The following is a 23,759-nucleotide window of genomic DNA, read 5'->3' on the forward strand; positions in this document are numbered from 1 at the left end:
TGCAAACTACTTGTGAACTAATTTACTTGGTTGTGACTCATAGCACATAAATAACATATGACACCTTCAGTATAATGAGTCAGAGAAGCCTGCAAAGGGCAGAGATATCTGCATGAAGAGACGCTGACAACATCGTACTGCCTGTGACAACAAAAATCAATTAAAACACACGAGCACAACAACCTCTAACACACACACACAGACACACACACACACACCCTCTCAGAGCTGAACAGCAGGGTTCAACCCAGAGCGAAAATACTCAGCTCTGTGCTTGACGTTGTTTCTCTAATTACAGGATCTTGTGAATACAAAGTAAATTTAGTGGCCACTTGCAGGTCATCATCTTCAGCACTACACACATATACAAACACACACATGTGAGTTTGTGTTATGTAATGTATGTTTACTGGTGTCGGGGTGGGGGTGGCAAAGGTAAAACAGCCATGACAGCGTGAATGCCAGACTGGCAGTTTGCTGATGGGAGTAAAGAGAAGGGGAGTGTCAGAGGAGAAGAGGTCACCGTGTTGCAGGTGACTGGGACAACAAGAGAGGCTTCTCCTGGCTTTAATTGGCTCTTTACATGGAGGAGAGGTTCATGGTGAGTCAGTCGTCCATACCCATTCTCTCCTCTCCTCTCCTCGCCTTTTCCATTCCTTTCCCCCCTTCTGTCTTTTTCGGAAGAAAGCTGTGACGGGTCACTGATCAGGATTAATGGTTATCTCTCTTTTTTTTTTAGTTTTTCTCCCAGTATTTTATAAAAAAAAAATCCCTCAGATAATCCTCACTGTAGAAGGAAATGAAAGATACCATGTGGTTAATTGCAGAGCTGATCAGTATAATAACTTGATTTGAACACACAGCCACTTTTCAAATGAAAAATGAAATAAACACCTCTTTTTTTAATTCCCTCCTTTGCACCGGCACCCCCACGCTCCAACCTCCCTTTTTTTCTGAAAGCAAGCCAAGGTGTACAGTTGACAGCAGGCTCTAGTGATTAAGTCCTTTCATTGGTTAATTAGCCCCTACAGCAGTTGCACACAGGCGAGGCAAGCAAGGACTGACTCACCAAACGATCAAAGACACAGCCTGTCAGGAGGCTCAAACACTCTGTGTACCTGTGGGACAGTCACACAGAGGCACGCACACACGATCATACCTGTGGGACAGTCTTTCTCTCTCTGTCTCACGCACACACACAGGCGCACGCACTCATCAAGTCTTGTACCTGTGGGAGATTCCCCGGTGTCTCTAATTCCTGAGGTGATGTGCCACACATACAAACAGAGAGAAAGAGAGACCCATTTTTATAAGAGCGCACTCTGAAATACTCTGGCACGGATGCGTGCACGCACACATACACGCACACACAAACACACTTTGGCTAAACACTTAATCAGCACTGAAATGAGGGTAAGAGTAACAGAGTAAGCATTTTGTTATCCTACAGTGTCTCCTGGAGATAATACAGATTTTCTAAAGATATGTTACACTGTTGTGGGTGACTTATCTTGAGTTGCGATGGCAGATTTAGGTCTTCATATGAGAAAAAGTTGCTGGCCTGCATCAACTGAAGCATCATGGATGAGAGCAAACAAGTAAAATAAGATTATAATGATAAAGCTTTGATAATTTGTAGCCTTAATACTGTTTAAAATTACCATCAGCACCCAGTGTCTGAGCAATTCCACCTCTGAGTTAAAAAATACTATATAGGCATTTGTTTTGTAAATTTAGCTGGGCTGGAAAGACAAATTTTACTAATTGTTGATTTGTATGATCAATTTAACTGCAGGCTTTTTCTTTTTCAATTTAATGTATTCATTTTTTTTAATAAATATATAGATTTTGTTTAGAATGTGAGTTTTGCATCTCAGATTAGCTATTCGTACAAAATATATTGATAAGCGTTTGTTATTTAAAGAAATGTTACATCTAGCTAGCTGGTATTTAGCTTAGCATTGGAAGTAAAAGCAGACAACACAGCTAGCTTATGGCTAACCAACACCTTGTAGATTTAAAGGCCTGCTAAGGAAAATCCTCAAAGCCTTTTATCAAGGTAAACCTTAAACTTACAATTTATATTTTCCTGTTTGGGGTATAACAACAATTCTATATGTTAGTTAAACTGGATAATATATTTAGCCTGCATGGTGTATGTGTTTCTAGATGGCAGGGGGTTAGTGTCTTGCAATCTTATATAAAATATAAACGGACTGGCATATGTATAGCTCTTTTCTAGTTTGTTTTTTTGTTTTGTTTTTTGACCACATTTACCCATTCAAACACAAAACTGACGGCTATATTGCAATTTGAGGTTCAGTGTCTGATCCAACACACTTAACATAATAATGGAGCCATGCTCAAACCACTCACTGTCTGATTAGTTAACATAGTCAATATGAAGTCACTCAACTTTTGTGAACTCCTGCTTAGAAGCTGGTGAAGTTTTACTTTTTTGTCCAACTACTTCCTGATGGTGAAACCAAACAGAGGGGTGGATCAAGCCATGCCACAAACATTCTGTGAATCATATTTTTTACTCTAAATGGCGCACTGTTTTACAAAACAAACACCAGCCTATATTAAATGAGGATATTACTATATTGCTAATTATTGAGGTCACAAAATTATTATAAATTAAGTAAGAATAGCACCAATAATTTTTCGGGCTTTCCGAAGGTCTTTCAACGTCTTTCTTTGGACATTGGTTACTTTCATTCCTTTTTTTGTCCAGTCCTCGTACCTTCGTCCTTTTTTTAAAGCTACTTAACCCTAACTTTATTTAACATTAAAAGATGACACCTAACTCATGGAATGGATGAGGGTTGTTTCTGCACATAATGGACAACTTAGCAAAAAAGCTACTTTAAATTGTATCTTTAGAGACGTTGTTACCAGCAACCTGTAGCAAAAATATATATTTTTGCTTTTCCCTAAAAACCTGGCATATGTCAGCACACTGCATAGTTTGTCCTTAACGGATATGAGGAAAGTGTATAAGTGGAGGATAAAAGAAGGCGTGACAGGCCTAAAAAACTCTACCACAGATGAATAGCATCTGAATGCTTTAGGAAACAGGAAAAATCCAGCAAAGAGCTGACACAAGATCTGAGAGATGGATCTGGCCTTACAGCTGGTCCGTCTACTAAATCATCACTAAAGTCTCATCAGAGATGGTTTCAGAGGAAAGGTGGCTTTAAAGAAGCTATTCTTAAGGAAGGGACACAGGGAGAAAAGCCTGAGGCACGCCAAATTGAAAATCAGGGGCAACAGTCTGATGGAGTGATGAATCCAAATTTGAAATGTTTGGTTGAAATTGTCATCAGTAAAGTGATTATTTGTAGCCATCTGTAAAACAGAGTGGAGGCTCTGTCATGGTTTGAGGCTGCCTTGGGGATCTTGATGGAATTATGAATGGCATTAACTGAATACCATGGGTGAAAGCATGAATAGAAAAACACAGAGTGGAACACCATCAGCCATAACATTATTGAACCTGTGGGGGATCATCTTGACAGAAACATTTAAGTACTTATAAAGAAATGAGCGATTGCTCAGAAATATATAGCATTCGTTATTTCATATAGATGTATATGTATTAAATGTTAAAGTTTATAATTATTGGTAAAGACTTACCATTAGATTACAACCCTCTTCTTTTCTACGGCGCTTATTACATGGTGGTCGAAACAGCTGATGAGCAGCTAACATGAGCAGCAGCAGGTCACCATGACATTATGTTCTTTAGTGCATTCTGTTTTTAAAATAATTTAGCGCAGTAAACCCACTTTGTATAACCCTGCGCAAGATGGTCATTTTCCTCAACATCCTTTGTGACAAACTAATGGTTTGAAATTCTGATTTCAAATGCTGTTGATGGACATCACAAAAGAAGGCGCACACTAAGCATAGCAGCTTTGGTGCTAGTAGCTGGCCTCCAGCACTAAAGAACAGTAATGGTTCTAATTCCAATAAAGAGAAAATCCAAGGTCACACTGTGAACTTCCTCCCCATCAGAAGACCACAAAGACTGGCTGGGAGAGTGCATAATATCCTCACAGCTATTTTTACCCTCAAATTAAAATCTATGACATGTTGAAATGACTGCAGTGTGCAAGAGGGGTATTCAAAGCAGACACTAATGACGCTTATTAATGGCGTGAATGAAGTCTTGACAGGTCGTGTGTCATTCTGCAGGCAATGCTCCACTGGCATAATGGCTAATGTAAGTGGGGATAATTATATATATTATACCCTGTCTTATGGTATTTTGGCAGGAGTATGAGGAGCCAGGCAGTTAGAGAGGAGAGTGAAAGCGCTTGCTCTTTTTGAGACAGAGATGGGCGCGCGTGTTTGTGTGTGTGCACACACGCATGCAGGCATTCGCCCCCCACCCCCACCCCCCATCTTCAGCAGTGGTCCAGGGGATGAATAATAGTAAGACAACAGCACCAAACTGTGGTTGGAGAAAATGCCTGCATACAGAGGCAGGTAACAGATAAGCAACGTTTACCGCAAGCTCTGTGTTTAAACGCTCTGTTCCACAGACACCGATCATTTAGTGTTTTAACCGAGTAAAATAGAAAAACACAGGGAGAGAGAGACAAATGGCTTTCTCCGACTGAACAAATGTAGCACACGTGTGATTAAGTATGCACGTGTGTATGATATATTGTGCTTTGCGTGCCTCGTGTGAGGCGGGGAGACAAGTAATGACCATTTAATTCCATGTTCAGATCCCTCAAACCGTGATGCAGAGCCTTATAGATCAGCAGAGAGAATTAGGCAGGTAAAAAAAAACAGTTAAGCCACTGAACCAAGAGTGGAAACGCTAGTGTGAAAAATAAAAATAAGGATTAGTATTATTATTATAACTGTAAGCACTTAAAAAAAATAATAAAGACTCTGTCATTGAAAAGTACCCTATCAGCACCTTTATGTGAAGGTTCAGCATGTGTGTGGCTAAGATATAAAAAAAAAAAGTCAGAGAAGAAGAAGAAGGGGAAAAAAAAGCAGGACTGCAAGAAATCAAAATAAAATATCTCTCATTTATGAAAGAAATGAGCTTAGAATCTGCTAAAATATACAATTATTAAAACTGCTTAAGTGCACCTGCTGATTCACAATCAGGTCGCGGAGGCGCTCGGTGCAGCTGGAGTGTCAGGGACAGCTGTGAGGAGGTGGCGAGGAAGAGGAGGAGGGAGGCTGGGGCTGAGTGGATCTTTGTGGATCTGTCCTCTCTGTGATGTTGGTGGGAGAGAGTTAGCTAATTGGAGGCCCGGTGGTAAAAACTTGTTCATTAATGCCTCTGCCTCCAGGTCCCCCCGCTCAAACACCTTGCCTCATTTATCTCTGTATTTACCCGCTCCTCCCAGTCCCAACACAGGACCTCAGAACACACTCAAGGTTCAACTTGGAACAAGAGGGAAAAGGAAGGGGGAAAGAGAAAAAGAGAGGCGGAGAAGGTGGCGAAAGAAAAAGGGGGAGAGAGATCGGGAGAGAGAAAGGGTAACTTATGCTCGGTGGGAATTAACAAAGCACTTAGTAATTAAATCTGAATTGACATTCTGGTAATTAGCCTCTTGATTAGGAGCAATAACACAATTAGCCAACCAGTCTTTGCTAATTGTTAATTAGTATAAGCAAAGTTATTGTGTGTGTGGCAGAGGGAGGCATGTAAAAGAACAAATGTTAATCTGTCTCTCTTTCAACAGCCGCGTCCCCTTTCTTTTTTCCTGCTGCCTCTCTATTGAGCTAGCAGGCAGGTTCATTGCCTTTCTCTTCAGTGAGGCTGCATTCACAGGCAGCAGTCAGTAATTAGCTAAAAGTCTTATCGAGGATATCATCAGAGAACAGGCTGAGCCGGCTGTGCTGGCACATCTTCACGTCTCCCCCCCTCTCTTTCTACTTTCACTGAAACATTCCTCTTCCTCTGCCCGTGCTCCGCAAGGTGTCATGCGGAGGGTTGTGTGTGGGGGGGTATTTGTTCTGAATAAAGATGTGATGTGGATTAAATACAATCATAAAAGGGGGAAAAGAAGCCACGGCGCTGGAGATGAATCTTAAGGAGATGTAATTCATCTAAAAGGTTTTAGTTTATGAGGAAGACGAACCGAACACCTCATTAAAGCCAGGGAGAGGAGAGAGGACACGGGGAAAATAGATGAATGGACAATAAAGATGTTCCGGGAAGTGGAATTTACATTGGCCACAGGTGAAACATGGGTTATTTTCAATTAACATGGACTTAGTAGAACAATATATTTCCCTTTGCACTGAGCCCCTACACAAACCCAGAGGAAGTGAGGGAGATCTCAGCCATTTCTTTTTTCCACAGCTAGGTAAAAAGCGAGAAGATTTTCACTGATGCGTCCACCTGTAAACACGGCAGTCGCACTTGAGCGGTAAACACTGACGCACCGTTAACCTTCTGTAACTTGGCCAAATGGTTGAGAAGCTCGCCAAGAGGGCAGAAGCTACGCGCTGCTATCAGAAGCTCCACATCAGTTCCTATACACAAATTGCATCTGTGGGCACACAAAACCTACCTGTGCGCCGATAAGTGTGTGATGGTGCCCGTGTTTGTGTGGGGTGAACACACGGATGGGAACGGGCAGCCAGCTCCAGATTAAGCTGGTCTTCCCAACACAAATATTTGGGAGCAGGATGAGCTGTCTCAGGATGCACCGGAACATGAAATTAACCAGGAGAGGTGGAGGTGCCAGCGGAGCTAAAACGAGGTGGAGAGGGATGCTGGCCTGTGCCACCCAAACCTCGGCTGCAAGCCAGGTGAGAAGAGGGAGTACGAAGGCAGGAAGATGCTAGTAAAGTTTGCTCTGCCTGCAACAAATTGATGCTTTTAGATTTCTTCTAATGAATTTTGGATATTAAAAAAAAGCAAAACACTGAGTGTGTTAGTGGGTACGTAGCAGTGTGTGTGTAGGTGTTACAAGCTCTGTCTTACCATGGTTCCTGCTGTGTCCCACCCACTGTGGCTCTAATTGGATCCTTATTACCAGGCCAGCCTCCATCCCAGAAATGATGGATTCATACCATGCTGAATTTCATTAATCATTCCTTATTCACAGTCCACTCTGTGAAGAGGGCAAATTCATTTCTTGGCATGCGGAGCGGCTACTATAATGAATATTCATGAAAGGAAATTTGGGGTCAGGCCTAATAAGGGAGGTAATTTGTAATTTGCGCTGTTCCCGCTCGGGTCTTGTTCGGCAGGTTAACCTATAGAACGCTCAGAACAGACACCAGCAGCGCACACGCACGCGAACCCACACTTAAACACGCTGTATTTTTACTCCGAACCTGCCACGAGGAGTCTCGGAGATATTCAGTCCCAGTTTTTAAACATTAACCTAATATTGGCAATATTGGCACCTCAGAGAGCAAGACCTGGGCTGTGTGACACTTGTGTCTTACAACCAAATGTGTATTTGCTCTTTCTGAAACTTTAAACACATGAGCAAAAATATTGCCAGAAAATATGTTTGGTATGACCTCTTAAGGATCAATGGCAAACTAACCACATAGCAAATAAAAGAAAAAGAAAAAGGAAGTCTTCCTAGTCAGTCTGGATTACTGCTCGTGCTGTTAGAGCCTACAGCTGGAGTAAAGTAAAGAATGAAAAATGGCCTTAATTTTTGCAAAATGGCGGCTCTTTTCCGCCTGACCAAATAAGCCCCGTAGACTGTTGAACACTTTGAGAGAAATCCCCTTTTAAATAAAACAGCTGCTTTAAGAGAAAAATAACAAGCTCCCTGGCTCTGCTTTCACATCACAGGATTTTCAATCCCCCCCCCCCCAAAAAAAGCATTTTATTGCTCCTTCTTAAATTATGCCCACCTGGCATCACTTAAAGTCACTTAATTAATAATTTATCAATACATTTGAAGTGATTAAAATTCATGAACAGAAAGTGTTTTTAAAATAGTGCCCTTACACCCTCAGGGTGTCCAATCAGTGCACCGCGTTCGTTAGATCAGGAAGGAATAATTAATTGTACCTGAATGTTTAGCGGGGTCAGGCAGTGGGGGCAGGATGCCTACGGTTGTGTGTGTGTGTGTATACATGTGTGTAGTGAGATGGAGGATGGAGGGTGTTAGTCAGAAGCACTCTTAGCGCTCAGTGGCTTTGGACCATGACACCGTTGCACGAAGGTCAATGCAGTCTGCAGACGGCAACTTTATTCCACGTGTATTTGTTCTATTATGACACACACCCTATCATTTTCTCTCTTCTCCCACCCTGTCATCACCTTCGTGTCGTCGCTGCCCTTCCTCTTTGTCTCCATTGTCGACCTCTCCTAGGAAGGGAGCAACAATTAAGTAACCATGATTTAGACTTTGTGTCAAACACCTGTCACTCACGCTGACACACACACGCCTGACATGATTAACTACTGGGAGGCTCCTCAACTGAGTCAGCAGTGGGGTTAGCATATCCACAGAGACGTATATACGTACTATACGGAAGTGGAGATCTACCAACTGTGAGTTAATCAAATCCCCTGCTGTAAAATCCTTACACTTCATTTATAAGTCATTTAAATTTTGTCCATTTTTTATGCTTTTCACTTCACTTGGTTTATGTCAGATGTGCAATCAATTGATAATTTTCTGTGCAGAATATAGTTTTAGCATTTTAAAGTAGTACTGAGGTGAAACTGGAACAATGTTGTGCTAATATACACCAAAAACGCAGGAATTTGGAAAAGACAGTCTGTAGTTTTATCTCAGCACCACCTTGGTGACCTGTAACCTCAAAATGCTTCTTGCAGGTTTCATACATCAATAATTCAGCTCTCTAAAGGGGACCACTCTGCATAATGACTCCCTTCACTTCTGATGGTTGAATATATTTTGTTGCTGATTTTGATCCCAGGATTTTTTGCTTTTCTTTTTAATAGGAACACACGTCACAATGCATGGCAAGTAAAGAGGAGTGCTAATCTGTGAAGCTTACGCCACGCTGAGCTGAACATTCAGATGACCAGAGGAGGGCAGAGGGGCGGCAGAAAGCGACTCTGCAAAGAAAGCCAAGCGCTGCTGAAGGTCTAAAGAAGGAACAAGGTGTGTCTTGCCGCGGAGGCGAGTGGACTGGCCTGTGTTTCTCGGTCCTCTCATGTATAATACATCTCTCTGTGTTTCACCCCAAGGTTCAGAAGCCCAGGCCTCCAGAGACCATCGCAGTCTTTTAAAGATATGTGCTCACTTAATCACTGAAGAAAAGGGCCCCCAGAGCTAGCCTAATATTATAATTAATTAATTCAACCAAAAAGGGGTATTAAATTTCCTCCCTCTCAGGATATCAGCTGAATACATTGACCTTTGTGGAAATCGCCCTCTAATTTGAATCAGGGTTTTTTTGAGTCGTTTACAGACTAAACTTGTTTCTTTTTCCTCTACTCCCATCTATTTTTTTGGGGAGGGGGGTTTCTCTCTGTCTGCAGGAGTTTGAGGAAAAAGCCTCATACTACAGGGTGTGCGTGAGAGAGCAACTTTGTCCATAACGTGCCTCTTTTTGTGTGCGAGTGTGCGCGTATCTTCACAGATTTGTGTTTTATGTGCGTGTCTGTGCAAAAAAAAAGTGCATGTGAGTGTGAGTGATCCCTAGTTTTATCTCCCTGCTGTAACACAGAAAAGAACAGAAACTTTTCTTATTACCGGAGAGAGTGGTAGAATAGCAGGCAGCTAAGTCTCTGTCTATCTCTGTCTCTCTCTCAGTGGTGTAGCTGACTCCCCAGTGTACTCCGGGTCTTCAGTAACTCCGACTGAAGTTCAGAAGGGTTAGGTAGTATACTCAGGAGGAAGGGGGGAGACAAGAGGAGGAAGACGAGGGGGGGTTAAGTAGGATTGGAGAAGTGGCAGTTTTAAAGCAGAACTTTAAATCTCCACCTACGAACGAGAGAGGGAGGACAATGGCGTCATGTGCCGCGCCGTTATCTTCAGGTCTCTGAGAGGCGGGAGACGAGAGGACGAGAATAAAAAAGAAGCTTGAAGAAGGGCATACATGTGATAAAAGCTGTAGGCTGTATAATCTACGCTGCTTTTCAGGGAGGTATGAAAAAAAAAAGAGTCAAATCTTCGCAACCTTCAGATTGTAAGTTCATGGAAACAGCCTCTAGCTCAACAACAACACAGAACGAAACAGACAGAGGATTTGCAAGATGGATGGATGAATGGATGAGTGGATGGCTGGACGGGTTGGCAGATACAGAAACAAACACAGCAAAAGTACAAATAGATCTCAGGAGCTTAGCAAAGAATAACGCCTGTGTGCCAGACCATTAGCTAGTTTGTAATCTTCATGTTTTTCAATTTGGGTTTTTAAAAACAATGTTTTTCTTAGAGTGATGATTTGGTTGTCAAGGTCATGAGAACTGTGCATGATGGAGTCTGACAAAACTTCCAATAAAGATATGATAGAGGAGTCACCACTTTCACGGGCACGCCATCAACCGCAGGAGAAAGGGATGGAGCAGTTAACCTTCGAAATGTGTCAAATCGGTGTCAGGCACATTATTTGTCTTAATAATGATAAGCTTACTTTAGCACCTCTTCAATCAAAAAAAAGAGGGGGAAAAAAGATGTTAAAATATTTGTGTTCCAGCTCTGATCTCTCACTAGGACCCGAACAACAGTTTGCCTATTATGTTCCCGAGAAGCCTTCTGGAGGAATTTAGAGAGGGACACCATGTCTTAATTTGACAAAGGTTGCACCAGATGTTCTTTCTGTCAGCGAATGACATTCAAGCGATTCCAAACAACATATTAATTCTCAGCGCTGAGAACTATCAGGCCGTGTTTGACTTCCATTTTCACTGAGCTCAACCGAGGTGTGGACCACTAACTCCCCCTACTGGCCATGCTGAAGAAAAAGTAACCATTTGCAGCATATGAGGAGAAATTAGGCTACTTTAAGACTTGATTGTGATAATAGAATAAATAAAAACTTATGATGTTAGGCAAACACAAAAACTGAATAACAGCTTTCACAAAATGTGCGTTGTTTTTTTTCTTATACACCTGTTTCAAAATAACTAAAAGTCTAAGCCTCAGCTGACACTCCTTTCAAACTCTTTTTTAAAAATTTAAGCAGAAATTTGAAATTGCTGCAATCTCAGCTCACGAACCCTTACTCTTTGCGTCTCTGCAAAGCTTCATCTGCGTTCCAAATTACTCCTCATTTCTTCTCTGCCTCCGCCGCAGTCTGAGCAAAAGTTCGAGAATGAAAAGAGCACCGCTGCAGCCGGCCCTCAACTCTCCCGCAGCTCATCTCGTCACCTCTGCACACATGAAAAGACTGATCCGTCCGCGCCACTGTTAATGGCGGGGACATTATTCATCTCTCCAGCCAATTTGAGCCCCTTTTTCTTTCAGGAATAGAGGCACGAGGGGTTGAGAGGAGTCAGTGGAGAGTATTAAATATGTAGAGGAAGATGGACAAAGGAGCGGCAGAATAAAGAGGGGCAGGAGAAGAGGGAATGAAGAAGGACAGGGAGGTGCGTGACGATAGTGTTGAGACCTAGTTAGTTAGAGACAGTGTGCGAGGAAGAAGCGTTGGCTTTAGCCTGTTTGATGGTTTGAAGGAGCTTGGGTTTTACCTTACAGAGGGGAAGAACTTTTTTAGGGGTGGGTGGGGAGAAATACGTGGACATCAGCACTTCAGAGATGCCCCAAAACTTTAGGGCAAACTTCAGTGCTGATGAATTATGAATCTAAAGGAAAAGGGGGGGGGGGGAATCAATGTTGTGTCATTGTGCCATCTTCATTAGAGGCTTTTTGATAGTGGGCCATCAGAGCCTACAGGACTATTCATGCCTACAAAGGCTATAAAAAGTGTCTCCAATTTCCATCCATAGCAGTAAAAGCCAGTAGTTTTGGGGTGAGTTGCAGCCTGCCTGTCAAAAGGAGAATGTGCGGTGAGTGGCCCGGGCAGGGAGATCATAAAGAAGGCTGTGATTGAGGGTATCTTAATGGAGGAGGATGGATCAATAAGTAATATCAGCAGGTTTTAATTCCAGGCAACACACATAAACCTTTACCAACTTCGCAATGTCACTCAGTGTTCATAAAAGTTTTTTTTTTTCCCCTCCACATCGCCTCGGACAAAAAGAGATAAATCCATCAAAAAGTCGCCTCAGTTTTATCGTCCCCCCTCCCTCCACTCTCCTCCCACTCCCTTTTCCCACCACCCCTCCTCCTCATCTCCATTTTGATGTCTGTCTATTAGCAGAGGGTGAGGCCTTTCCTGCTCTCCCATCCAGGGGCTAAATTAGCTCAATCAGCCCCCTTTCACCCCTCTTCCGCGGGCTTCAAGCTGAGTGACACACTGCTCCCCAGGGATGTGGGTGGGACTAACACACACACATACACACCAAGTCAGCAGCTAGAAGATGAAGAAGACTATGGAGGGAGGGGGCTGCATGTAGGGGCAGAAGTTGGGGTGAGGATGAGGGAGGATAAATGAGAGGATTGGTTGGAGGAGAGAATGATGCTTCTTTCTGTCCCAGTCCAACAGAGGTTTCTACCCTGAGCTCTGGGTGGAGCTCTTTGTCCACTGCTTGTTAAACATGCTGCTTTTTCTTCTTCTTCAAGAAGGATAAGGTGATGCCTTAGGTGCAATGCCTTACCCCATTCAAGATGGTCGATCCATCAGTAAAAGAAGTCATGAGTATTTTCTCAAAGTGCCTCCTTTCGTTCGCCCACCCACGAGCACACTATGCCAGGGCCAGACTCTGCATTTCAGTGCCAGCATCTCTTAAATTGCACCTTCGTGTTTGATTTGTCTCGACCCTGTCCCTCGCTCCCACTCGCTAAACAGCCACCCAAGTATCAGTGGAAGTGCAAGGCAGGCATTTCTGCAGCAGTAATAGCAGTGCGTGTATGTGTGTTGTGGGGGAGACGGGCGAAAAGGTGGTGATCTGAGTGAGCCATAAGATCTACTCTTTGCAGCTCTACAGGGATTTATTAGACCGGGAAGTACATTAGCATCATAAAGACCCAGGAGAATGGGCCTGTGGATGGGCTGCAGACACTATCGCCACACTTTAACATGCTCTGCGGCATAAGCGGGTGTGTGTGCGTGTGGGTGTGTATGTGTGTGTGTGGATAAGGGATAAGATTACTCTGAATTAACTTAAGAAAAGGCTGTTAAACGGTTTATGGATCATCCTGAAGCAGCTCTGAACTAATACATCAGGAGATGATGGAATGAGCAGTAGAAGAGGAGAATTATTTTTAAAAAAGGAGGCAGGTAAGAGACAACAATAAATGTAATTATCAGACCCTTTATGCTTTCTTACTAAAGATGTTTGCTGGGATAGTTATCGTGCAGTTCTTTCATTTAATAAACATTTTGGATTTCCCTTTAAAGGGGCCAAAATATCCAATCAGTATCCTTAACAGATGCTGCTGTTTTTTTGAAAAAAGAAAAATAATTCTGCTTGGTATTTGTGAAGAAGCAACATTTTTGATTAGTTATTCAAGTAGCATTTAAAAAGGTTAATTGCACAGCAGCCCAGTCCTTTCTGTGACCGCTGTGACAGCGTTACAGGAGACCAGAGTTGAAGGAGACTCCTGGATTGTGGGGTTTTTTTTGGGGGGGGGGGGGTGGTACTGTAGATCTCTGGTGCTCCCTGGTGGACACATGATGAAATTTGCTTCTCTGATCAGCCTCCGATAGTCACACACAAATAAAAACGAGGCACAGACAGTTGAATTTATGCACATAAAACTATAATTCACTTGTAGTCATTGTCTTACATTGGTATTGGTCAGTAGGTTACATAACCATGCTTCAATGACACTGTACCAACAAATATCCATTTTTTCTCAGTCAGCTGTGTTTTTGTTTTTTGGCCAAAATTCAGCAGGGATACAAAGTGTACACATATTTTTCCCCATTTACCATGTCAATTTAAAATATTTTTTGTAAGATGATATAAAAATACTGCTTTGAATGATTATTTTTTAATAAATAACCCAGTGACAGAGTATACGAACAAAATCTCTCCTCCTGCCCACCGATAAATCCACAATGTGTGAAAACGCCATATATTCATTTTAAAATAACTGCTAAATACAAGATGCTACTGACTTTGCTAAAGGTTGAAGTCTATTATCAGTGGATTTGCATTGCATGCTTCAAGTTTCCACCTTACTCAAAAGTTGCACATAGAATATTTCTAATGGCACACGCAAGCATCAAATTTAGAGACACTTTCATTCGTCACAGTGAAGGCAAAACCTGTGGTGTCTGTTTTGGAATGAAGGGGTATTTTAATTTTTATCTAAAATAACGGCTGTGTAGAAATATTTTTTGTGAGTAACACTCACGTACTCTCACACATTTCTCATGTCAGAAAAAACAAAAGGAAAATAAAACTTTCAGCCAGTGTATGGGTTCTAAAAAATATTTTATAACGTCATTAAATTCACAACCACCTTCCCCCTTTGTGGGTGCTCTGCAGAGCGCCCTCTAGTGGAAAAATAAAGGGAGCCTGAGAAGCTCTTTGGAGTTCTAGTTGGGTGACTGAACAACAACAGTCAAACTGTAGCTGACGGGGAAAAGCCTCAACCCCAGATGATGACAAAAAGTGGTACAACGTTAGGAGAGTCACAAATCCCTGGCCTAGTTTAACTGAAGTCAATCAGCTTCCAGTCTCCATGGAAACCAAAGACAGAAAATCAGGAGGCAGGTAGGGCAAAAAATAAACTATAAAAACGATGTTCTTCAACCTGACAAGAACTACTGGTAAGCCTTTACATTCATCAAATGAGCAACTTGATTTCAGTCCAATGATAAAAATCACCCTTCATCTATGTCTGGATCCAAATTTCAAAGTGAAAAGAGAGATAAATAAAATCCCAATCATACAAAAATGGCATCAGAAATATACACAATCTCTTTTAAAATCAGCTGAAATCTTGAAGTTTATAAATGGTTCCCCAACTCCAGTTAAAACATTGTTTAAATGCCTGTACAGTACACCTCCTGAATATGGCTCTGAGAAGAAAGGGTAGTTTCGGAATAAAATTGAAATAGAACTAAAATATCAAATAAAAATAAAATACATTTAAATGGCATAAAACATCTGAAGTAAATCGTATTCCATATTTCTTCCATGTACAAAGTAAAAACAATAATGTCATTTTTTTCAGTGCTTTGGGAGATACAATAAACAAACTAAATAATAAAGAAAACAGACACTTCTTTTAATCAAAAACAAATCCCCTTGAAAGTATGTTCACTAAATAGATTTCTGTTCTGATCATAAACTATATCAATCAAAGGTAAGCCTCAGGTCTACCGCAGCAGAGATACGACACAGGTTGAGCAAAACCTGCTCCAGTCGTCACTTTGACAGCTGGAGCAATGAATCACCATTGGCTGACAGTTTGAACAGCAGACCTGAGCTTTACCTCTGCAGCTGGCAGCTTTGAATCACGAGGCAAGAGAGTGAAGCTGTGGGCTTTCTGAAAAACAGCCTCACTCCACTTTGTGTTCATTTACAGTTACCTCCAGGCAAATGTGGACAGTGGCACATTTTTCACAATTTTGCCTCTGCGAGTCACAACAAATGATTCGAAGAAAAGACGCGATCACAGTGCAGACTCTAAACAGAAATACTGCATCAGCCGGTGAGGAATTACAGCCATTTCACACAGTCAATTCTTCATTGTATAAGCAGGTAAAAAGTCTTGGAGATGATTTCAACTGTGGCATTTGCATTTGGAATTTGTTGCTCAAAAAGTCAAACGGATCGGCCTTAGGCTACAAAAACAAAACAAACCCTTGAGAGAGGCAGTGCAAGCTCGGTACATTCTGATAAAAAAGAAGAAGAATGCACCAAGGAAGCTTGGCAAAAAAAAGCAGATGATGAACATTTTTGAAAGAAAATACAGGAAGAATCCCTGCTTTAGTCCACGAGTTCAAGACTTAAGGCAGTCATTGCCTGCAAAGGAACCTCAACAAGATATTAAAGAATTGAATTTACAGTTACATCAATTTGCCTCCCTGTAAATAGGGGTCAGTGTATAAAAAAAGGCAGTAATTTCTTGAAGGTAAATGCAATATTTTTGTTCAACCCCTCAAAATAAAGTTGACAATCTGCACCTTAACCCCTTATAACTGTAACTTGAATATGTTTTGGTACACGGCTAAAAAAAATAAAAATCACGTCAGTGTCCAAAAAACCAAAATGAAACAAAACAAATGGACGCACCTGCCTGTGAGTACTGTAATGCCTAAGTGATGATGAAAGTGTTCATGTCTGTGAAGTGAGTGTGACCACAAATACATGCAAGTGTGTCCTAATGTCACAAAGACAAGCCTACGGCTGCTGAAAGAATACAATGCTTTGGGTGACGCCTGGATGAAACAGCGTGGAACATGAATAAATTACCAATGCCTAAATGGCCGGAATGGCGACACCAACAGACAGACGACAGACGAAGCCAGCAATTTTGCATATCCTGTGTTTGAAACTATTAAACTATTTAAACATGTCAATTTTTTCCTTCATCTCGCCCTATAATATAAACCTTAAAAGGTCACTTAGTGGGAGGAAATCACTGTATCTCCTGTGCTTACAAGGTCACGCTGATGCAGAAGCAACTTCTAAAGCATTTACAGGTATAGATGAATGTGATACAGAGTCAAAGCTGAAAACCTCCGACCCATTAACACGTGCCTTTGAAGAGGAGCAGCAAAAATAAAAAGGCACAAACAGACAGGGGTTACAGCCCTGACATATTTCAGGTTAACATCCACTTCTATTTAAAAGCCTGCTTGTGTATTCTGTTACAGTACCTGAGTGTTTTGACACCTCACAGCAATGGATGGCCCTCAGATTTTTGATGGCCATCCAGTGGGTTTTCTCTCCCCCCACTCCAAAGTCAACAGACTTTACAGTGTTGAGTAAAGATTGCGACAGTGCTGGAGGTGCAAAAAAATAAAGGTGGCCAACGCTATGTGACTGCGTGTGCATGCATTTTTTTCAGAAGACGACAATTTCAGCTCGATGAGTAAATATAAAGGCCTTTGCTAAAAGCTGAATTATCCACCTTTTGCAGCAAACTTCAGGGGTTTTTTTTTGGTAATGTCCCCCCAAGATATGGATACATATAGACACTTGAGCAGGCTAACACAAAGTTTTTGTCCAACACCAAACGGCTAAAACCTGAGGCCAACTAACAGCCTGAGGAAGGGAACAATGTGACTGGACTGCATCCCCTCAAGATAAATTATGCATGCAGGGCCATAAAGCCATTTCCATTTTGTTCTCTATCGTTCATTCAATCGTTTATGATTACTAAAAGGAGCTGATGTTAGGTTGCAAATAACTTGTCCTCTATCACGTGTGATGATGCACTTGGTTTGTTCTTGTATCTGATAACGGCAGTCTAATTAACTGGGTGTTTTGTCCCTTGTGCAATTATGATTCAGGGCCACCTTTATGGAAACAAGGCCAAGTGTGTCATATAACTCCTGACCTGGCAGTGCTGGTTCACACCTTGTAAATGCTCAGTGTGTTGGGCAAAGTTTTAAGCTGCTCAGTTAAACTCACATGCACTTATGTGTGTAGGTGTATGCGTGCGTGTCTGTTTATACACTCGTGAATGTTTGTGATGAATGTCTACTGTTTCTAGTGACACTGAGGGGAAGTTAAATGTACCACAAAGGAGTGTCACTGGTATTTCCTGAAACTGTGTGATATAAATGATGTCATGTCTGGGGGCTCATTCATTTCTGTGTATGTAATGTACGCGTTTTGTGTTTTGCAAACGTGATAGTTATGTTTACTACAATCTATGCGAAACCTCATGTGTTTGACTGAGCGAATGCATGCTTGTCTACATTATGTCTCCATCCTCTATGCTAAAGCTGGATCTGCGGCTAGAGTCGACAGACGCTTCAGGGGACATCGCTGAGAGCAGCGGGTCTCCAGCCATAGGGGACAAAGGCTCGTCCATCATAAGGAAACCTAGGTCGCCTCTCCTCGCCTGGACGTCAAGTCCACCCAGGTCACCCAGCCCAGACATGCCATCTGAAAACCCTGATATCCCATCGCACAAGTCCAGCGACTGGGCAAAGTCAAAGTGCTGGGAGCTGCCCACAGCTGGGTACTGAATGGGAGGCTGAGGCTGGAGATGCTGTGGGAGTGGTGGCAGCTGCCTGGGTTCGGGCTGGCCCTGGCCCTGAGGGTGGAAGTGTGTGTGGGAGAGGAACTGGTGCTGCTGGGCCTGGGGATGAGCCTGGTTATGGGGTAGGTGCTGGGGCTGGTGATGTGCTTGTGCCTGGGGGTGAGAATGGTTCTCCTCTAGGCTGGTCTCTTGTTTTATATAAGAACCCATAATGTCACCCGTGTTCAGGCCAGAGGGAGAGTTGCTGGGCAGGCCATGCAGACGAGCCTGCATCTCCAACTCCTTTAGACAGTTGGGAAAGAACAACAGCAATTTTATTACTATTAATATTATTATTCATTTTCTATGATTCTGGACATGTGCTGTACAAATGTGTTACCTGGATGCGCAGCAACAGCTGCTTGTTGGCCATCTCCATCCTTTTGAAGTTGTTCTCCACTTCTCTTGTCCGCTGTACATCCTTTTGCATACGTTTGATGTACTCTACAGATGCCCGCAATATAGTGCCTTTATTCCAGCGCACATCACTAAGCAAACAGGAGAGCAGACAGGCAATTTTCACTTGTAAGTTCATGTCAGTAACTACTCAACATCTGTATTTATATTAAAAACATGGTGCACTAAGAGAAACTCACAGGTCATTGGTTTTGGGAATCATGGTGCCCAGCTCTTTAATGCGATCATTAATGTTGAATCTCCTCCTCCTTTCAACTATTGCAGAAGAATGATAAGACCAATGGAAATTAGCACAAAGGAAAAAGCACAGGAAGATAATATCACTGTACAGGTGAATCAAAGGCATTAAAATAAGGAACAGGAACTTGTACAAATGCTACTTTTTAAGTATGTATAGCATCAACACAAAACAGTAAAAGTGACCCAGACTGGGTGAATCAATGGGTTTGCACTGCAGTGTGAAAGTGAAAAACAGATCAGCACATACTGGAAATATACAAAAAGTGTAAAGAGGAGCAAACATTTAAGCGCGCACACACACACACACACACACACACCCACACCCACACACACGCACGCACGCGCGCGCACACACACACACACACACACACGCACACACACACAGACACACACACACACACAGTCACAGGCAATTACACCTAAGTGCAAGGACAGCAGAAATTACCAGGTTAACCATCCACCCAGTAGTTGGACTATGTCAGCTAAATCAGCACATGGGCCGTATAACACTGTTTCTGCATCGGAAAGATTATGCTTTGTGTGCATGTATGTGCTACGTGCAAATTCTTCTGAAGGCCTGCACATTATCAGTGTGAGAAAATAAAAAGGGAAAAGGATTTGGGGAAATAGCATTCTGAGGGAAAGACTTACTCAGATTGTGGTTGTCTTTTTTCTGTCTCTCCTTGGCCAGCGCACGGGCTTCTGCGTCTTTGCAATAACAAAAAGTGATTAACTAATGGCTGAGAAAGCGCCACATCTCAGAAAAGACAGCTTATCAAGAGTGCCAACAAACGCACGCTACAACACGAATTACTGCACACAGGTGTTTCACTGATCGACAGAATCTGCATCACTTAGTAACATCTTTCGCACCTGAGAGTTCTCGCTTGATGGTCAGATTGGCAGGACAGGAGTTGCTGGTCATAGCAATGGCTGGACCCTTCATGCCAGGACCTGCATACACATCTAGGTGACTGCTTGAAAGAGGGAGCTGCAAAGGAAGCACACGACACACACACACACACACACACATGCATTTAGAAAATGCAAAGTATCTTGCAAATACTTTGCAAAGTAAAAATAGGAGATGAGGTTTAAATTTTCTGAATTAAAAAAAACTAATCAAAATGAAAACTAAGTAAACCTGACTTTCTAACATCTCAGTAACTACCTTTATAAAGTTACTGTTCATGTTTATTGTGATGTAAAGAGCAGATAGCAGCAGATAATGCAGTAATATCACACCTGAGAACAGCCTGCCAAGTACAGAAATGATTGACTATCACCTCATCTATCTTATCTGTCTTTATGGCTCATTTCTCTCCTCTGCTTTCACCAGCTCCTGAACTCACACTCATGCAGTGGTCTCCACACTCTTGCACTTTAGACATTGTATAACAATGGTGATTTAGTTTGGTATGGACTCCTAAAAAGATGTGATTTCCTTTTAATTGTACAATCTAGTTAGTGTGATGAACTTTTTATGCCTTGTAAGCAACCGTGTCGTACTCCCTGAGGCAAGGGCAAATATGACGCTGCTAATGAGGCCTGAAAGATAAAGAACTCAAAGAATGAGATAGCTAAATCTGCTGGCTACTGTCTGAGCTGTAAGATCAAACACATTCACACACTAATATAAATGCAAACCTATGTATTTAAGTTAGATTTTTTGTTACAATTCTCACAAAAGATCTACAGAATATATGAAATGTTAAACTTTAACTTAAATGATAACGTTAGCATAGACCGAACTGAAGTTTACCCACACTGTTAAATACCAAAGACTTTTAATTTGTAGGATCTCAAGTATTAACCATTTTCTAGAGATAAAATTTTTTAAAAATCTCTATATCATATTAAGAAGAAGACAGAAGCCCATTTGAAACTTTGTCACAATTACAAATCCGGGGCTGATTGAGTTATTGAATCAAAAACACACAACTCTAATAAGCCCAAATTCCCTGCCACGTCCCTCTGCAGCAACCACATTCTGACTGGGAACACCACCTTCATTCTCCACTCCAGTAAAGGCCCATTTAATTCAATTTGAAGACTAAATTCTACTTGAACTCAGTATGGCTCAGTGGAGCAATGCACAAGTCAAACTGTTCACTTGAGCCTGGCATTCAGGGGTGTTCCAGACTTTTGCTAAACTTTGAGATTCCAAGAATTCCATGGAGTTTGCTGCTTTAATCCCCATCAGGATTAGCAGGTGACTTCCACTCACACTGTTCTGACAGCTGGGCGTAAAGCTTTTTTTTTTTTTTTTAAACATTTTGATTTTCACTGCGTTTCTGCCTGTGGTAGTTTATTGTGCTGACTTCTCACTTAATCAATCTAAACCTGATCAGCACGGTTCACCTTATCAGTGTGACATGTAAACACATTTAGAGTGATTTAAGCAATTAAACACATCATGCAGGATTCTCACAGTTAACTCAGACACTGCACGCAGATGGTCAGATGTATGTGTAGAGAATGAATTACTAACAGCTCAACTGTTTCACAGAAGAGAAGGAAAAAGACAGTATTGGCTGCTTGTATCAGTGTTTGACATGAGTATCAGATAAAGCAACAGGAGACTTTGTAAGTTTCCATGTCTACCACTGTCTACCTGCTGCAGAAGCAGGGAAAAAGTTGGACAACTACACAATATGTCTGAGAATGCAGAAGCTAAGTCCCGCCAACCTTTATGTTTGAGTGCACCATGCAGGAGTACAATGATCTTAAATGTGCAATAGTTTTGATTCATGTCCAGCAGAAAACACCCATCACATGCTAACAAACATGCACACACACACACACACACACACACACACACACACAAAACCACGCCACCACCCCTGCTATTCCTCTTTTTATAATCAGGCACTCAAGGCTGGGACTTAAGAGTCACTATGGTTCAAATAACTCATTCAGACAAAGAAAAGAATCCGACAACTATACAAATTCCCAACCAAAACTCAAAGCATTATAAACAAGAGTGCTTCATTGTCTTACCAGTTGAATCTGTTCTCCTTCAATAACTTCCACAATTGCATACGTCTTACTCATCTCCTTCATCCTCTAACTCCTTCTCCTACAGTGCCAAGGCGCTCCCTTCTTCCCTCTAAAGGCACAAGCAGCACATGCAGCTCTGAAAGGCACTGCCGCTCCTGTGCTGGCAGAATGACCTCGGCAGCTCCGCTCCTTTCTTTCTTCTACCTCTGCTCCCAACCAAACAGGAGTGAACTTTCCCCTAACTGGACTTTCAGCCTGTTTTCCCCTTACACAAATTGCCCTCGCCCCCCTTTCCCTCCTCCTTTCTATTCCTCCCCCCTTCTCCTTCTCCACCCCCCACCCCCCCCCCCCTCTTTCCAAATGTCTTGTAAACAAGTTGAACTCTAACTGCTGCCAGTTTAATTGTTAATTTTCTGAGTTTGCTCCCTCAAACACAAAGTGCTGTACAGTCTTCCAACTGGTATGTCCGCCCTACAGTTTCTAATTATGTCCAACATCATTCAGGGCCAGAATGTTTTGCGACTAAGTCAATTAAACATTGTTAGTGTATGAGAATATACAGAATCAAATCTAGAGAAAACTCTACTTAGAAACACTAATGTTACAGTGACCACAAAGCAATACCCTGATAACATTAAGAATAACTAAGAACGTTAACAACTGCCAAAAAGAGAGCCATTTTTCACATACAGGAACAGTGATTATAGGAAGTACTTCAAAGCCAAAGTCTGAGTACTGATGACCTGGCATATCCAGCTCTGTGACTCATGTAGTACAGACAGGGCCGGAATTGAAGTGGTCGCAGGTTTCAGAGAACATCATACTTAATTAAAACACTTGGGATTTCTCTATTCTATTTTAAGGTGATGCATTCAAGGTATACAATCATGTGGTAATACAGAGAACAAATATATGGTACGCTTGGTTTCAATTTTCAGAATAACACGACGCAGTAATGTTTTCAGTGCAAAAAATCTATTTTAAAAGTAATTCTGACTATCACAGAGAGGCCAAACCTCTTTTGCTGCACCATTTCATAGATAAGTCACTTGTTTGTTTTTGTTACCACAATACCACTGTAGTGTCACAGCATAAAATCAGCAGAGACAAATTGGCCCGTAAAGGTTTTGTGGCCTTTACAGTCAATGGCCCATTTAAACCCTGAGTTTAAATATGCAAAGAGTCCCTTAAAACAAACTTACACTGTGTAAATAAAATCATATGTTTGGATGCAATGTAGCTTAGTTACATGTATTGTTCCAACTTACTGTGTTTGACATTTGGACAGCATCAGTGAAACTTTGAAAATAGTCATCATTGGACTGCATACTGATGATGTTATCAATGACCTCATCCATCTGGGGGGGGAAAAAAGAAGTGTTAATTGTGTTTTTGTGACCTGTTTTTATCTAATGTTAAGAGAGGGAAGCAAACCAAAACCACCATTTGAATGCTTAGAAAACACTAAACTCAAAACAAAATGTTGTCACTCCTCCTAAATTGATTAAAGCCACAGAAACTTGATTGTAACCTCCCCAGACATGCATGTTACACTACTTATCTATCTGAAAGGATTAGAGAGAGACAGAAGAGAGATGGTTATGCTAAAAGCACACAGCAGGTCAAAGTCTTGCAGGTTCAAAGGGCCATCCATTCTGCTGCTTCCCTGTCACTTTTTAAGCTGTAATTACTGGTGCAAGGCCATTATGGAGCATTTAAATCCCACTGATTACCATTCTCAGTTATTGCCAGTTAGTCAACACATTCATCCATGTCCCTACTGTGTGCACAACACGTTAACATCAGCACTGTTACAAAATGCACCTCTAACCCTTCAAAAGACCAATTAAATCATTATGGTGCTTTCATAAAATGTGGAGATGATGTTACTTTGGGGGT

General features: G+C 41.8%; 1 protein-coding gene and 1 long non-coding RNA gene across 6 annotated transcripts in view; one reads left to right on the plus strand and one right to left on the minus strand.

The window, feature by feature from the left end:
- Positions 1-1,976: 1,976 nt before the first annotated feature.
- LOC106097960 (uncharacterized) lies at positions 1,977-10,914 on the plus strand. The gene is made up of 3 exons (XR_001224026.2): positions 1,977-2,059; positions 8,924-9,086; positions 9,173-10,914. It is a non-coding gene; the product is annotated as an uncharacterized LOC106097960 (long non-coding RNA).
- A 2,823-nt stretch (positions 10,915-13,737) lies between these two features.
- Positions 13,738-23,759, minus strand: part of tfeb (transcription factor EB) — a 30,253-nt gene continuing 20,231 nt past the window's right edge. For 4 of the 5 annotated variants that reach the window (XM_005469352.4, XM_005469350.4, XM_005469354.4 and 1 more), the window contains 6 exons: positions 23,129-23,218; positions 19,734-19,851; positions 19,512-19,568; positions 18,800-18,875; positions 18,544-18,691; positions 13,738-18,446 (listed from right to left, as the gene is read on the minus strand). In XM_005469352.4, coding sequence (XP_005469409.1) covers positions 17,874-18,446; positions 18,544-18,691; positions 18,800-18,875; positions 19,512-19,568; positions 19,734-19,851; positions 23,129-23,218 — 1,062 coding nt within the window. In that variant the 3' untranslated portion in view covers positions 13,738-17,873. The remainder of the gene's footprint in view (positions 18,447-18,543; positions 18,692-18,799; positions 18,876-19,511; positions 19,569-19,733; positions 19,852-23,128; positions 23,219-23,759) is intronic. The other variant, XM_019358786.2, reaches the window with a different exon arrangement.

Source organism: Oreochromis niloticus, linkage group LG5 (assembly GCF_001858045.2).
Source record: "Oreochromis niloticus isolate F11D_XX linkage group LG5, O_niloticus_UMD_NMBU, whole genome shotgun sequence".
NCBI classification, from domain to species: Eukaryota; Metazoa; Chordata; class Actinopteri; order Cichliformes; family Cichlidae; genus Oreochromis; species Oreochromis niloticus.